Source organism: Musca domestica, unplaced genomic scaffold, assembly GCF_030504385.1.
Source record: "Musca domestica strain aabys unplaced genomic scaffold, Musca_domestica.polishedcontigs.V.1.1 7, whole genome shotgun sequence".
Taxonomy (NCBI): Eukaryota; Metazoa; Arthropoda; class Insecta; order Diptera; family Muscidae; genus Musca; species Musca domestica.
The window spans coordinates 11,085,114-11,102,581 of NW_026712383.1; the positions used below are offsets into that span (position 1 = coordinate 11,085,114).

A 17,468-nucleotide genomic window follows, 5' to 3' on the forward strand; every position below is an offset into this window, starting at 1 on the left:
TGGAAAAAGGTTCCCGTCTCTGGTTTGTGTATATAGTACGATGGATTCAATATATAAAGGTATATTTGTATGTGAAATATTTGATAATGTAAAGTACGGAGTTATAAGCAAATAAAATACTACAAGCTGGTTTCAAATAAAAATAATTGTTTTATTAACATCTTTAAATCTTAATATAATTACTTGACTTTATATTTATATAAAATGTACAATCATTTCAAATCTAAAAATTTTATTCTTTATCAATCTGATACAGATTTAATAGTGTGATATGATTCTTAAAAGGAGTGGAACTTTTAATTTACATAAAAATATGTATGTAAATTAAAATATCAGCTAAATGTTGTATCAAATTCATTGCGTATTTTTAAGTACATTTTTATTAAATTTTCTATATGAAGTGATGCAGCTGGTAAGCAATGGCCGCCCCCACCACCATCATCGTTTTCCATGATAGATGTCAAGGAGCCATATAAACATTCAATTTCCGATTGACATTGCTGATGTAATAGATGAAAAAATAGTAACGAAATAAGAAAATCAATTGAGTGAATGGATATATCAAATAACTTACCAATATTTTTTGTAAATGGTTGCTCTTCGAATTTGTCAAATCGATTCTTTCCAATGATTTCAACTTCCACATTAGGATCGTTTTTAAGTAAAAAATAGCTTCGGGATTCTCGGTTGATATTTCCAGTTTTTGCAGTTTTGCATCGTATTTAATCTCAACGGCATGCTCTTGTAAATAGTATACTGTTATGTACTCCGCATTTTGGTACTTTTTATCACTTATATCAAATAATGTTAAAATATCCTGTATGTTAAGATTTTTAAAAGAGTATCGCAGCAGAGAGGAACTTAATGGTGGCGGTTTCTTTTGACGGAACTTTTGCATTATATAATCAATGTTTAATTTTGAACTTCGATAAATATTTATTTGTTTGCTAAGAGAAAATAAGTTACGGTATGTTAGCTCAGTCTTTAAACAACTTATTTCACTTCGTACGCAAATATATGTTGAGCAGTGTTTTACAAAAGCCAATATATGTAGAGAAAAATCTGGTAAGATAGTTCTATTTTTTGTGGAAAATTTTACAATTATATAAAACTGTTTACTTAACAGTTCCGATGGAATGTGCATTAACAAAGTTTCACCTTGAGATCTTAATTGTAATTGCCATGTTGTGGCTTGCATTATTGTTAAGAATAGTTTATCTCTGTGTGTTGTAGCGGTTGCGTTAAACTGCAACACCGAATACATATTATGACTATAATTTTCCTCTATATCACGGTCGAATGTTGTTCTTATGAATATATTTTCTTTCATATTTAGACTTTTAATAGTAGACTCCATAAGGTGATATTCAATGTAACATTTGAACATCTTATTCCAGATGTTTTTAGAACCCATTGCTAAAACTTGTTGCTTTTGCCATTCCAAGTCAACAGATTCATGCAGTTGCTTTGGTAACTCCATTAAATTATTAACAATTTGAGACCTGCTCAAAAGTAATTTCATTTTTTTATTTGTCAATGAATATAGGCTATTAAAATTTTCATAGCCCTCAGTAGTCTCCATTGCAGAAATCTCCTTGCTGGACGTATCAAAACATAATCTATAGAAAATGTTGTTAATGCTCAAGCAGATCAATTGTTTTAAACTTTCCACCCATGTACAGGCAACCATGCCACTTATCGCTTTGTGGACTTCTTTAATGGCACATTCTTTTGTTTCTCCCAATTCGTCTTCGCGCAATTCCTTGGAGATTATCAAACTTAATTGTGTTACTTCGTCAGGCTTTGTAATATAAAACGTATTTTCAGATGAATTGTAATCAAAATGTGTGAAATTAGAAATTTGATGTTTCAAATGGTGTATTGAACCAAACATATCTTGACTTTTATACCATATATCCATATGACCAGATTCCAGTAACACTATTAGCAAATTTTTCCTACAATCAATTTGTATACTTTCTATTGTTGCGGCATATGTATTAAGCAGATGTATGGCATATTCTTGGCAACCATCTTCATTGGGTTCCCCATTTTCCACATAAAAATCTATAAAAAAAAACCAGATAATTTTTAGGTACTCCACATGTTGTCTGATATCACTTACCTCCAAGTAAAGCAAAGAGATTTCCTGAAACCGTAAATATGTGAATTTCTTGATTTGGGTCTAATGTTGCCTGTTCTTCGGCGGTACGTATTATATTTCCAATTGATACGATCTGTCTTAAAAACTCAATATTATCCTCATTGGCTATTAATGAAAGCAAAATGTAACGATCGCATGTCCAATTACAATTAAATACATTTTCTATATCAAATGTAATATCATAACTTCGGCGAAGTGCATGTTTAGCAGTAGGACATTTTCCCAATTGTGGTATATCTTGATATACTTCCAATAACAACTGTTTGTTAGATTGTCCGTCCTGGCCACATTTAAGCCTTATAATGCTAAATTGTGCATTGGGACAGCTACAAATGCAGCGTACATCTATTAGCCAAGGAACACAGTGTATTGATTTGACAGAACTAAAATAATATACCCTACCACTTTGCATCAGTAGTAAGGTGTTCATCTCTAATATGAGCATATCAAGTATTTCTTCTCTCTCTGACTCGCCAGGACACATGGGCATGGTTAGGCGAACTTTAGTAAGAGTGGTTCTCTTTGTTTTGCTTGAAGTTTTAAAAACAAAATTCATCAAGTAATTTTCATTCCAGGTAACAAAAACCGATTTCCCCTTTCCAGCACTGTGATTTTTTAGTCCTTTAGCATAAAACATCGTATCATCATCAATTGACCACAGTAAGGTATCAATCTCATCCTCCACCTCTTCTGTAGGGTCATCTTCTTCATTTTTGGAACACGATGTTTGTGATGATATGTCGTACATTTCATAGTCGTTATCATTCATTGTTATTTTATTCGAAATAGATTTATTTTAATTTTGAAATAAACAATAACAATTCAATGGAACCGTTCACTGGGGGGGACTATTAGAACTATAGACAGTTTTTTTTGGTCTACCTAGCTTTGCAGAAAGATCACTTTGTTAATTTAGTTATATCATGTTCATATGTGATATTGAACAACATTGTTGCATAGGTTTGCTACGGATCATGCAACATTAGCTGTACTAGGCATGGCTCTTTGTCCTTTTTTATTTTTGAAAATAAAGCAGAGTTCAATTCGATGATAACGCGAAATATAATTATCCTGCTAATACAAAGAAACAAAAAGGACGAATACATACGTATTGGGAACAGCTATATTCTCAGTGAAATCCCTCATATCGCCAGCAGCCAGAACCTAAGGGAAGAAGAAACAGTATACAATTTCAAGGCTGCAAGTGAATTCTGAAAGCAGAATGTCCCCGACATAGAATACTCTTAACCAGTAAAGAAAGTCGTAAAGTCGGGCGGGGCCGACTTTATGATACCCTAGCTCCACATAACAATTAAAAGTTTTCATGGGAGAATTCAATCAAAGACGCTATGATTATAATTTAAAGTTCAAATGACTAAATATGCCGAAGCATTTGTATCTTGGGAGCTATATACAAATCTGAACCGATCTTGATAAAATTTGTCAAAGCTATTTCTGAGCTGTATTTCATATATTTCCCTGAATATCGTTGTTACGGAGTGCATATTACGGCTGTGGGTAACAAAAATAACAAATCGGATATATATGGGAGCTGTAGCTATATCTGAACCGATCTTCACCAAATTTGACATACTAGCTTCTAGACTCAAGTGCCAATAAAAGCTAAATCGGGCGAAGTTATATATGGGAGATATATCCAAATACGAACCGATCTCGATAAAATTTTGCAAAGGTATTTCTGAGCTGTATTTGATATATATTCCCAAATATTAGTTGTGTTCCAGTACTTTTTTAGTAGTAAAACTAGCAGAAGAGAGAACAGTTCGAAATGTCATTTTCATTTAGGTGTGTTCAAAAAATAAAGGAACGGAAAATTAGCAGAAATGCGATTAAATGTCAAAATTCCAAAAGTAAACTGTCTAAATCGGACTGGTGAAACATTACTGAAAAGGACGTCACAATTTAAAAAAATGAGTATTGAAGACGATACGTGAAAATTAATAATCTATAATAATAATTAATAATCTGATTCCTCATTCAGCCAGTCCTCTTCACTGCTGAAATCATCCAAAAGTGAATACATCAGTTGCTCCATATTTGTTTTTTGCACGACAAATATTAGTTTTTCCTTTAGTTTTTAAGTTGATCATTTTCTTTTTTTTTTGTTGTGACGCGCGAACATTGAAATGTATCAATGCATTTTTCAACCTTGTTAGCCCTGCCAATTAAATGTCAAATTTACAATATCCACATTTCTGCTCGGCCAAATTCATGTAGCTAAAACAAGCAGAAATGTGTACCACTCAGCGCCATTTTTTTCTCGAGAGAGCTGCAAGTTTTGCTAGTTTTTGGAGTACGGGAACGCGTTGTAGCAGAATTAGTACTAATTTTTTAGGTTCTGGAACACAACTATTGTTGCAGAGTGCATATTACGGCTGCGGAAGACTACAATAACAAATCGGATGAAGAATATATATTGGAGCTGTAACTATATCTGAACCGATTTTGATTAAATTTGGCATACTTATTTTCAGGCCTAATTTGGTTGCATGTGCAAAATTCCCTACTATTCGGGCTGATATTACTCGTTTGGTGCACAATAAAGGGCAAATCGGACGAAGATATATATAGGAGCTATATCTAAATTTTTTCCGATTATCTCCAATTTCAATAGGGTTCGTCCTTGAGTCAAACAAATAATTTGTGAAAAATTTCATCTGGATCGGGTAATAAATGCGAACTGTACTTTGTTCACAAAAATACATGGACAGACGGACGGACATGCATAAATCGACTCAGAATGTGATTCTATTTTTTCGACGAAATCGGTAACACATTGTACAATTTCGGGATAAAACTATATTTTCCTACTATTTTATATACAATCTTTTGGATAAACCCCCTATATCCATTCTTGTTTCGCGGGTTTTTCCCAACATAAGAATTTTGTTAAAAAATTAACAAAGTCTATAAGACTCCAGCACAGAGTTGCATTTTTCTAGTTTCTTTGAAGTTGAGCAACCTTTCTTATTGAGCCATGATTTTATTTTAATATGATCACGATTTTGATTACAACAGATTTTTAATGTTTTTTAAACAATTTTCAAATAAATGATAGAATACGCAACTAAATTGGACATGTTGAGCCAAGAAAATAAATTCGATTGGTAGCTCTACTCATGGCTCAATACGAAAGGTTACTCAACTTCAAAATAATTATAAAATGCAAATCTGTGCTGAATTATAATGTTAAATAGACTTTTAAATATGCAACAGTTGGTTTTGTTTATTTTTCATTCTTTAAAAAAATTCTTATATTGGGGAAAACCGCGAAACAAGATTGAATCTAAAATAGTAGAACAATACAGTTTCATCCCAAAATTGTACACATAAAGTGATTTATATAAATAGTGGATCGAACTAATAGTACGTTTATATATTTGAGGGTTAACCCACTGGATTTGGATTTAAATTGTCATATCCATTACTTTTACTTCAAATAAATCCTCTCAAAGAAGGTTAACCCTACAAAAAGTTCTAACGTAAACATGGCATAAGCCAGCCAATGACTTAAGGCAGCCAAAAAATTTCTTCATGTACTCTCGTATGTTGCAGAACTTCCAAGAATTTACTAGTTTTGCATTTTTTCAGTTTGCAATGTTTTAGTTCTCATTTTTTTTTTTTCGAAACAATAGTTGTGTTCCAGAACCTGCAAATTAGTACTAATTAGCACTAATTCTGCTACAACGCGTTCCCGTACTCCAAAAACTAGCAAAACTTGCAGCTCTCTCGAGAAAAAAATGACGCTGAGTGGTGCTCATTTCTGCTTGTTTTAGCTACATGAATTTGGCCGAGCAGAAATGTGCATATTGTAAATTTGACATTTAATTGGCAGGGCTAACAAGGTTGAAAAATGTATTGATACATTTCAATAAAGAAAATGATCAACTTGAAAACTAAAAGAAAAACTAATATTTGTCGTGCAAAAAAAAAAAGAGAAAATATGGAGCACCTGGTGTATTCACTTTTGGATGATTCCAGCAGTGAAGAGGACTGGCTGAATGAGGAATCAGATTATTAATTATTATTATAAATTATTAATTTTAACTTATCGTCTTCAATACTCATATTTTAAATGTTGGCGCTCTTTTCAGTAAGGTTTCACCAGTCCGATTTAGGCTGTTTACTTTTGGAATTTTGAATTTTGACATTTTATCGCATTTCTGCTCATTTTCCGTTCCCTTATTTTTTGAGCAAACCTAAATGAGAATGACATTTCGAACTGTTCTCTCTTCTGCTAGTTTTACTACTAAAAAGTACTGGAACACAACTAATATTGTCCTTCTAACATGGATTCACTTTTGTTGAATAACCGCAAACATTCCATTCATGTCTTATTTTTTTTTTAATTTAGAGAGAAATCTTTTAAAATAAGCAAAATCAATTTTTATTTTATTTTATTTTACTTATTCCATTGTACTAAGGCGACAGTTCATTATTTGAAAAGCGGTGTTGTCATATAATATTGCTTTGCAAAGTGTGTTTATGAAGTCAGCTAAAATCCTGATGCCTCCACCTGAATTCATGTGCATCGGTATGCACACTATTACCATTTCAAATTTATTTGAGGTGGTAACCCTATCGAAACATCTGATTTGTGTTTTTTATTTCAATTGTTGTTGCGCTTATCGAAGACGAAATAAATCCTATATTCTTGATAATTTTGATAATTTAGACACAAAAAGTATAAAGATGTCACGCTTTAGCGGAGCCTTACAGTTAACAGATCTGGATGATTTCATTACCCCTTCCCAGGTATTATATATTACAAATTTTATAAATCAAAGTTAGGAAGAAGAGCCACAAAAGGTATTTCATTTCAGAGATGTAACTTTTTCCAAAAGAAATAAATCCAATAAGAGGTCAATTAATGCAGATTTGTGTGTGAGGATGTTTTTAATTACAATTCTCACATGTAAAAAGTAGGCCACTAAAGATAGTCGGTTTGCATATACATCAGCAGTATAGACCTGTAAGCTCTAATGTTTCCACCAAAAGTCGTATCCGTGTTACTTCATTTTCAAACAATTAAAATCAAATTTGTTTTTGTTCTGTCCAGTTTATGATTCTTTTCTTTTTTAAAGGAATGTATAAAACCTGTCCAAATAGAAAAAACTAAAACGAAGACTGGTGCAAAAATATCCATTCAAGAAGATGGTTATTATGAAGAAACTGCGGTAAGTTTTAACGAATTACATATTGTTATGATGAATTTTAATGAAATAAAACCAATTTTATAACAGGCTGGAAAACAAAAATTACAAAAAGTTGAAATAACTTTGCAAGATTGTCTTGCTTGTTCGGGTTGCATTACATCGGCCGAGGGCGTTCTAATAACCCAGCAAAGCCAAGATGAAGTGACGAAAGTTTTAAAAGAAAATCAGGAATTGAAAGCAAGCGAGAATACAATCAGCCAAGCCAAAGTCATAGTATTTACAGTGAGTCAACAGCCCATTGTAAGTTTGGCACAACGATATGGTCTATCCGTAGAGAAGGCGGCTGAACATTTTAGTGGATACTTGCGACATTTAGGAGCTGACTATGTTCTAACAACAAAAGTGGCCGATGATTTGGCTTTATTGGAATGCCGAAATGAGTTTATTGAACGGTTTCGTGATAATGCTCCGGACAAGCCATTTCCAATGCTATCCTCATCATGTCCCGGTTGGGTGTGTTATGCCGAGAAGACACATGGAAATTTCATATTGCCATATATAGCAACGACACGCTCACCTCAACAGATTATGGGTGTATTAGCAAAACAACTGTTGGGTCAAAAGCTAAACACTCCGCCAGAGAAAATATATCATATAACAATAATGCCATGTTACGACAAGAAGTTAGAGGCATCAAGATCCGATTTCTTTAACGAAGTACTAAATTGTAAAGATGTCGATTGTGTAATAACATCGAGTAAGTAATTTTGTTTATTTGCAGCCCTTGACATGAGTCTAATTTTTTTTGTAATATTTTAGTTGAAATAGAGCAAATGCTGGATGACAAAACCTTAGATAGCTTTCCATGTGCTCCATATGATTGGCCTTGGGGAGATGCAATTTCTGCGGGAGATAATAGTTCACATGTGTGGGCTCACGGTTTAAGCACATCTGGAGGCTATGCTGAATTTATTTTTCAACAGGCAGCCAAAGAGTTATTTAACACTGAATTAGAAACATTGGAATTTAAAACATTGAGGTAAGTCCATATTTCACAGAGGAAAATTTTATTATTTAGTTTTTTATTTATTTATCAGAAATCCCGATTTTCGTGAAGTCTCATTGGAAGTGGATGGAAAATCAGTGTTAAAATTTGCCATTGCCAATGGTTTTCGAAATATACAGAATTTAGTACAAAAATTGAAACGAGGCAAAGTGCAATATCATTTTGTGGAAGTGATGGCATGTCCTTCAGGTAATCATTTACAAAGCTTTCTCAAAACATATTCACACAATAATTGTTTTTTTTTTTTGTTTTTCAAGGATGTATTAATGGCGGTGCACAAATTAGACCTCCAACAGGTCAACATATTCGTGATCTCACCATCCAACTGGAAAAGTTATATAGAGAATTGCCCCAATCACAACCGGAGAATGTGACAACAAAAACAATTTATAATAACTTTTTTGACGGTGCTCACTCGGACAAATCGAAGGTCTTGTTACATACCAGCTATCATGCTGTGGAGAAAATGAACACAGCACTAAATATAAAATGGTGAAATATTCCACGTAGAGGGCAATGTTTGGAAATTTATGTAAATGTATGTTGTAAGCATTTTTAATAAAAGAAATAGGCATATTTTATATTGGCCAAGGTTTGTTTTTCGCATTTATGGTAAAGTTTTCATTGTGCTGTTGGTAACCATTTTTACCTAAATTTCCAAAGAATTTATCTTTTCTACTTAAAGTCAAATTAAGCTATCGCATGTGATCAGAGATCCAAACGGCAGAAATTATTATTCTTGATACTTGAATTTGTTATATAAAGAAAAAAAAAAATACTTAACAATATTCGTTGAGGTCATCCCGATGCTAATACTCCAACTAAACTGGGTTTAAATTGAGTTTAGCTCTAGCTAGGGGAAAATTCTGAAATTTGTACCGAAAGTAGCTCCTGTTATTCTAATCAAAACGACTTCTTTTTTTTTGGGGCGAATCAACGCTTGCCGAGATATAGGCATGGTGCAATTAAATGCTCTGTTCCACAACTTGCCAGAATCTATTTGTTTTGCATTTTTTTTTCGATATCATAAAGGGAAAATCGATTATGGCAGTAAAAACTTTTACATTTTTGCAGTAATGGAAAATACCAAAAGCTAGGTAACCTCATTTCAAATTATAATATCCAGCTCTGCAGTTTTTTGTAATTTATCTTGTCAAATTTCACTACATTGAAAACAGGTTCCCATCTCTGAGTTGTGTATGCACCATAGTAAAAGAATACAGGTAGTCGCATCGACACAGCTGCTGGGACAATAAACTGTCAAACCAATTTTGGAATTGATATTTTTGAATGGAAAATTATTCAAATTTTCGAAAATTGTTTAAAAAAATACATATCACAACAACCTCCGATTGGCGTCGTATAGGTAAACCTATATATAAATATACTTATTTTTGAAGAAACATTAAAATTTTTTCATATATCGATGCTCCTAAGCGTTGCTGCCTGTATTCTTCTACCATGGTATGCACAATACATCTGTAAATAAACATTCTGACATCGATAATTTGTCAAACATACAACTTTAAAAGATATGTAAGCATACGATTGCATGACATTGCCTTCTTAATTTTAATAGGGTTCAAAAGTTGCAAAAATAGCGCTTTTTTGCTACTTCTAAACCTATAATCGAAATAAAAACTACATGTGACCTTTTTTATTATGGATGTGCAAGAATAAATATTTAAAATATAATTGCAGAGGTATTGCAACATGGATATGAAACATCAAACCCTAATATATAACTTCCAACGGAACTAATATTTTTAAATTAACAATCTCACAAGTTTGTCATAAAAAGAAATGTAAACTAAAAAAATTACCAAAATGGGCCACACTGTTCTTTAAGCTTGAACTACGGAACCCCAACAGAGCAACTAGCTTCAGCAGTTCCATTAAGTGAATGAATTGCTATTTCAAAAAATTTGATACGGAGCTGCAAAGCTAAATTATTTGTAAACCAAGAAAATATGACGGAAAAAAGTGTAAGGCAACGGCGTTTGCAAAATAACGATAATATTGGTGAATTAAAGAAGAATAATAAAGAAGCTCGGAAAAATAAAATGTAAGTAGAAATTAATTTGGCCCTCTATGGAGATATTGTGCGAGATAAACAAGATTTGTTTCCCTTTTACAAATGTCAATATGTCACTGTAACCAAAGAGCCTCAAAGTATGCTATATAATTTATATTAATTTAATTTGAATTTTAGACTGATGCAGGGTAAAGATCAATCACTAGCATATACAATATATGTGAATGTGATGGATAATCATGATTTCTATTATGTAGAGATGGTGGGAATATAGTCCAAATATTTTGTTATAGCTCGGGATAGAAGTCCAATTCTACATGTTCACTTTTAGGGAATTTCTAATTTCAATATTTTAAATGACTGAGCTGGAGTCACAAACTCGGAGATTCTATTTTAATTTCCATTTTATGGATTTAAAAATTTAATATATGTACATACATATTTTTTGCTGTGCCGACATTTCCCTTAGTAATAATAGGGCGAACTTACCTTAAAAAGTTTGTACAATTGAACATTAATGGTATTACAATATGAAATTTGTTCTTTATTATAGCGCTGCGAACAATGAAGAGTTACGACAAGCAACCGGTTCATTTAAACATCGTCTATGGACGCGGGCAGTTACTGTCATCTCGGTGGCAGTAATTGTCTACTTCTACAAGATTGGTCAAACTAATGAGACCAAGTTTGCATTGGTTAAAGAAAATCTAGCTTTACGCATGCAAAAATTTAATTGCTCGCAGGAATATGAAAGGGAAATAAAGCAATTTCCCCAGTGTGTACCGACGAAATGTGGACGTTTCGTGGCCGATAAATTAATTGAGCCCAGTGAGGTGGAACAGCTTCTAGAGATGGCTTCGAATGTTATCAATTTGGCGGGCTCATCAGGAGGCGCATCTATATTGGATATTCATTCTGGAGCATTATCATATGGTGATAAATTCCTTAACATCTATCAAATGCCCCAAGCAAAGGAACAAATCACTTCGGAACATCTGAGAACATACAATGTAAGAAATTTATTATTTTATTTATTTAATTTTCTAAATTTGTATTTCCTTTTTGCAGCTGGTTAAGGGTAAAATAAAACTAGCAATAGCCGAACATTTTGGCATTGCAGCTGAACACCTGCATCTGACATATCCTACATTCTTCTCTAGAATAACAAATGCTACGGCCAAAACCGTGCACGATGAATATTGGCATGAACATGTGGATAAGGTATAAAGTGAAGTACAAATAGTTTTTCTCAATTCATGCTAATTTGTATTAATTTCAACATTTCTTTTTAAGGAAACCTACCCTTCATTTCATTACACATCTTTATTGTATTTAACCAGTTTTAATAAGGATTTCAAAGGAGGACGTTTCATATTTGTCGATGGCGAGGGGGAAAATCGCACAACATCGTGTGTTGAACCCAAAAGGGGAAGAGTCAGTGCTTTTACATCGGGTTGGGAAAACAAACATCATGTGGAACAAGTTACCGAAGGCACAAGGTTATTATAATATATAAATTTACTGAACCTACAATTGATATTTGTTTCAAAAATTGCAGATTTGCTGTAACAATATCTTTTAGCTGTGATAAAAAGTTTTCCATTAGTGATCCAAAAATGCCCGCGTTAAAAGAATAAATCTCAATGTTATGTGAGAAATGATGAGCCACTGAGGCGAACCACCGCACCATATATCAATTACTTATTAATGAAAGTATTATTTATAACATTTAGTTCTTAAAATATTATTTGTATACCTATACACTTGAAAATATAGCAATAATAAAAAATAACAACGAAAGTTGTGTACATAATTTCTTATTTGGCAATTTATTACTTAGCTCAATTCTAAATTTTGGAATTTATCGAAATCGTAAAATCCAGCTCGTACTTGACGTCCACCAAAGAAACGGCCATTAAGATCTACCACAGCTGTATAGGGGTTTTTTAGTCAAATATAAAAAGGTTAACAAAAAATGGTATAACATAATGCATTTGCCGCTTACCTTTAATGGCACTTTCCATACGCTTAAATTCCACAAATATCTTGACTGCATCCTCTGGAGTTGTCCCAAATGCTTCATGTATTAAAACTTTGACCACTTCTCCATATTTGGTGTTGCATTCATCTTTCACTTCTGGCTCTAGTTCATCGTCCACATCTCCTGGGCCCACCATGTTCTTCAAGTAGCAAATGGTTTGTGGGGTTAAAAATATCAATATAAATTTTTCTAGGAGTATTTTGGGTGCATATTATTTTACAATAAATGTTTCCCTTATTTTCCATAATTCTATTTAAAGCGATATAGGCAATTAAACCTCTATTTCTGAATGTCCTCCATCGACATGACGAATATTATTTTTTGTAGTGACTTTAATACCAAGTCATAGATTTTAAACTTACCCTCAATAAAACAACTTTACTGGGTGTTTTCATTATCTCAGTAATACTTGGATTTGAATTGGAATCATTTGCTGATGGTGGTGGTGCCGCTGGAGGAGCCATGTTAGCAATTGGACTAGATGCAACAGGGCTACCACTCCCTGCTGCAGATGGCGTTGGCGGAGGCAAGAATACATCACGTTCATGTATAATGCGTCCGCCACGCTTGGAAGTCTTTTCCACTTGCAAAGCCATGGACATACCCTGCTCTTGCTTGCCCAAACCTTGACCATCTTTGAAACCATATTTGGCCATAATTTTGGCCGCAACTGAACTAGCAGAATAGGGTATAGTTACATTCGACGATGGATCGCCCTCATTTGCAATTGAAATTTCCTGCAATGAGGGAGGTGGAGCAATGGCGACACCACCTTTCGCCTGCCCTCCTGTTGTAGTGGGTGGACTATAACGATCTTCGTCGGTTATTCGCTGACCAAAACCACTAAATTTAACTGGCGGTGAATCCCTATTACGTGAATTTCGTCGATTACGTTTACGATCCCTATCACCCTGCTCCCGACCGCGTCCTCTATCACGGTCTTCATTGCGATTTCTATCCTTAAGACTATTGCGTTTCTCCTTCAGTTTTTCATATTCATTTGGCCATGCTGGATCATATTCATCAACAAAATCCCAATCATCAGTTTTTATGTTCTCTAATGAGGGCACCAATGGTTGGGCCTTGATAATGGGCTTTGTGTCTGACGACGATCTGGAAACAGTTATCTCCTCAGGTGTTTGTATTTTCTTTGCCTTTAAATTGACTACTGGTGTCATTAACTGCAGAGACATCAGGAATGTGTGTCGGTTAGTGGGAATCGTTAACAAGACTGTTCCATATACCTACCGGTTTCTTCGGCTGTTCCTTTGTAGTAGCCTTTTTTATGGCCAATTGAGTTTGCAACATTTTAATACCCGAAGACCAGCCATCGATTTGAGAGGCTTTGGGTTTTGTGTCAATATCATCATATAAATCCATTTATTAACTGTTTTAATATTTTTTTCTTTAAAAATAAATGTTTGTTTTGTTTATTGTGATATATTCCCGTATTTTATTTTTCTCCACAAGGGTTGTAAAGATCGACGAAAGTATACACACACTATAGGTTCCTTACTTACAGATAAGCATATGAACAGGGTTACCAACTTTTTCTCCTCTGATAGACTACAACCTAGTGCACACTATAGTTGTGTTCCAGAATCTGCAAATTAGTACTAATTAGCACTAATTCTGCTACAACGCGTTCCCGTACTCCAAAAACTAGCAAAACTTGCAGCTCTCTCGAGAAAAAAATGGCGCTGAGTGGTGCACATTTCTGCTTGTTTTAGCTACATGAATTTGGCCGAGCAGAAATGTGCATATTGTAAATTTGACATTTAATTGGCAGGCTAACAAGGTTGAAAAATGTATTGATACATTTCAATAAGGAAAATTATCTTTTCAGTAAGGTTTCACCAGTCCGATTTAGGCTGTTTACTTTTGGAATTCTGAATTTTGACATTTTATCGCATTTCTGCTAATTTTCCGTTCCCTTATTTTTTGAGCAAACCTAAATGAGAATGACATTTCGAACTGTTCTCTCTTCTGCTAGTTTTATTAGTAAAAAAGTACTGGAACACAACTTATATCAAGTGTAGGAATTAAATGAGTTTGAGGTGTAATCATGGTAGAATTGGAGCAAGTTGAGTTTAGGGGCTATGCTCGGATCATTTTGAAATTTTTACCGCAGGGAGGTATTTGTAACCTGATTACGGCAATGGGGGAAATACCCGGTTATTCGACCCAAAAGATCGGAAACATATCCCGTTCTATGTAACCGATATCAATAAAAAATACCTATCCAACAAGTGGTCACATGACGGGGTTACTGGAACCGGTTTCGGAGAAATTTAGGAAAATTTGCATTCTTGTATGAGTACTTTTTGAAAAACCCATAAAAACTCGAAAATGGACCCATTATAGGGTCCTTAAATCTATACACTATATTATAGCTAACACTATTGCCTTTCCAAAATGGTGTCATATGTGTTGATATCTTTTGTGGCTCCGAAGATATAAGAGATAGAATTCATTAAATTATATTTTTCTCCAGTCTAGATGCATTTGACTTCGACCTTTAAGCTGCAAGTACATAAAAAGCTTGAAGTCAAGGCTAGGCATATTAATGTCAAGTTTAGTGCGACTCTGTCCTCCCTTTGTGAAATATCACAAAATATGCCTGGCCATGACTTCAAGCTTCTTATGTACTTGCAGCTTTATAGCTTTTTTAAGCAACCGGCCTTCGGCCGGGGCTTAAGATTTTCTCCTCTGGGGTATGTCCAACACCGGCTACGCGATCAATAGTTTTCTAAAATTTGTAGTTTTCGTAAGTAGCCGGCCTTCGGCCGGGGCTTGAGATTTTCTCCTCTGGGGTATGTCCAACACCGGCTACGCGATCAATAGTTTTTCTAAAAATTGTAATTGTTGTAAGTAGCCAGCCTTCGGCCGGGTCTTATGATTTTCTCCTCTGGGGTATATCCAACACCGGCTACACGATCCATAGTTTTTCTAAAAATTGTAATTTTTGTAAGTAGACGGCCTTCGGCCGGAGCTCAAAATTTTCTCCTCTGGGGTATGTCCAACACCGGCTACGCGATCCATAATATTCTAAGCATTTAAAAGTAAAACACCCTCTTTTCTAATTAAAACTATTTATATTCTTTTAATTTTATTCACTTTTAATTCTTAAAACGAAATTACAAATTATATTAACAAAGAAAAAACAATTAAAAATTAGAATTAAATTAACAAAATTTACAAAAAATAATAAATGATTTAAACAATAAAAATTTAACAATTAAATTTAATTTTTGTTAAAGGCGCCTTCTTTTTTGGGTGGTGCGTCCTCATCCTCGGAGCTATCCTCAGAAGCACTCACCTCCAACACTATAGAGGGTTCCATTAAATGCATTTGGAATTCCTGCCTTTGCTGTTCAACTTTAGTATTTGTGGGGTCGTAAAGTTGTCCAGCAAAGCGCAGAAATTCCTCAAATGGATTTTTCTGGTTAGCGTTGCACCACCTCAAGAATATAAATGTCTGTATATAACCGTTGAAAAATATTTTTCTACGGTTATATGCAGAAAGTGATACCTTGAGGTGGCGCCATAAACCCTCTATAGTGTTGGTATGGTGCCCCGTCTCGGGATCCACAAAATGCTCCGAGTGATTGACTTTATAATGGGTGTACCCCTCCTCATCCAAGGTGTCATAAGACTACAAAAAAAATATAATATTTATTATAAGATAATATATGTCAACATATTATTTAATCTTACCTTCCAAAAATCGGAAATAATAACTGAACCGGGTCGTATATACTTTTTAATGAGGGGCAGCAAGGTTTGTTTCGAGCGGTCTTCAACGGGAACAATAAAACATTTATTTGTTTCCCGTTCAACACCGCCGAAAACCCATTGCCCCTCAACAGCATGGCCACGGTGAAACTTCCTCCTTCCGATTTTGTATTCGTCGATCTCGACAATTTTACCAGGGCTGCCTATTTGCAAATGCGTCTGGAATGAACTAAAGACCACAACTTCTCTACAGAAATTTTTCCAGTCCACCCCAGTACGCTTATCAATTCTTGTCTCCCGTAATATGTCATTAAGAGGACCTCCCCTCTCAATTCACATAAAACAGAAAACAATAATTTGGCAAATAGAGAGATGAGAGTTATCAAAAAACGTTCATATTCGTAAGGAACGTTTTAGATTACATCTCCCTGGTCGATGGCCCGAAGCTTCTTTTGACACCTCAAAATAAATATAATTAGACACATAAAATATATGAAATATGATTTACTAACCTCCAAATCCACCCATCACAACAATCACCATAACGACACAACTCCATGCAATGTCCCCTATTGCATTTTAATGCACCAACATTAGGAATTAATCCCCACTTTTGCAGTTGGCGAAGGGCACCTTCCGGCAAAAATCCAGTGCGTTGAAAATTAAAAATTTCGTAAATTTCAAATAATTCGACTTGTTCCATCGTAAAGCACAATTTAATTAAAAACTAACTCTTTTTTAACGGTACTTTTTAGGCATTCCCTTTCCACCCACATTCGTAGAAATTCTTTATACCTTGATTCCCTTTCTATTCAATTTCGTAAAAAATACCGTTAAATTAAAAGTAGTTTTTACTCAACAACGAATTAAAAACAAAGCAGATGAACAAGAACGTTAAACCCGACACAAAACTTGGCTTCACTCAAACTGCTTTCATAAGTAACGACTTTAAAAGTCAATATCTTCGGAACTACAAAAGATATCAACACATATGACACCATTAGCTATAATATAGTGTATAGATTTTAAGACCCTATAATGGGTCCATTTTCGATTTTTTTTTTGGGTTTTTCAAAAAGTACTCATACAAAAATGCAAATTTTCCTAAATTTCCAGTAACCCCGTCATATGACCACTTATTGGATAGGTATTTTCATAAGCTTATGATAACCATTTTATTGATATCGGTTACGTAGAACCGGATATAAACCGGATGTTGTATCCGAACTTTTGGGTCGAATAACCGGGTA

General features: G+C 34.1%; 5 protein-coding genes across 5 annotated transcripts; 2 read left to right on the forward strand and 3 right to left on the reverse strand.

Moving 5' to 3' along the window:
- Positions 1–129: 129 nt before the first annotated feature.
- On the reverse strand, positions 130–3,030 carry LOC101901040 (uncharacterized). Its single transcript, XM_011296103.3, has 3 exons — positions 2,126–3,030; positions 575–2,067; positions 130–500 (listed from the first exon to the last, which is right to left on the reverse strand). Exons 1-3 carry the CDS (start codon positions 2,931–2,933, stop codon positions 333–335), a joined length of 2,469 nt encoding a protein of 822 aa, XP_011294405.2. The 5' UTR covers positions 2,934–3,030; the 3' UTR covers positions 130–332.
- Positions 3,031–6,779: 3,749 nt separating this feature from the next.
- On the forward strand, positions 6,780–8,988 carry LOC101900509 (probable cytosolic Fe-S cluster assembly factor GJ13047). The gene is made up of 6 exons (XM_005188061.4): positions 6,780–6,940; positions 7,270–7,362; positions 7,429–8,098; positions 8,161–8,380; positions 8,439–8,596; positions 8,665–8,988. Exons 1-6 carry the CDS (start codon positions 6,878–6,880, stop codon positions 8,901–8,903), a joined length of 1,443 nt encoding a protein of 480 aa, XP_005188118.2. The 5' UTR covers positions 6,780–6,877; the 3' UTR covers positions 8,904–8,988.
- A 1,342-nt stretch (positions 8,989–10,330) lies between these two features.
- On the forward strand, positions 10,331–12,255 carry LOC101901210 (2-oxoglutarate and iron-dependent oxygenase domain-containing protein 3). Its single transcript, XM_005188065.4, has 5 exons — positions 10,331–10,472; positions 10,996–11,452; positions 11,511–11,663; positions 11,736–11,941; positions 12,001–12,255. The coding sequence occupies exons 1-5, from the start codon at positions 10,378–10,380 to the stop codon at positions 12,077–12,079; spliced, it is 990 nt and encodes a 329-aa protein (XP_005188122.1). The 5' UTR covers positions 10,331–10,377; the 3' UTR covers positions 12,080–12,255.
- On the reverse strand, positions 12,244–13,966 carry LOC101900687 (splicing factor 45). Its single transcript, XM_005188062.4, has 4 exons — positions 13,732–13,966; positions 12,846–13,664; positions 12,448–12,622; positions 12,244–12,373 (listed from the first exon to the last, which is right to left on the reverse strand). Exons 1-4 carry the CDS (start codon positions 13,861–13,863, stop codon positions 12,279–12,281), a joined length of 1,221 nt encoding a protein of 406 aa, XP_005188119.1. The 5' UTR covers positions 13,864–13,966; the 3' UTR covers positions 12,244–12,278.
- A 1,761-nt stretch (positions 13,967–15,727) lies between these two features.
- Positions 15,728–16,615, reverse strand: LOC131806266 (uncharacterized). Its single transcript, XM_059130232.1, has 3 exons — positions 16,610–16,615; positions 16,201–16,545; positions 15,728–16,138 (listed from the first exon to the last, which is right to left on the reverse strand). Exons 1-3 carry the CDS (start codon positions 16,613–16,615, stop codon positions 15,728–15,730), a joined length of 762 nt encoding a protein of 253 aa, XP_058986215.1.
- Between the last annotated feature and the right edge of the window lie 853 nt (positions 16,616–17,468).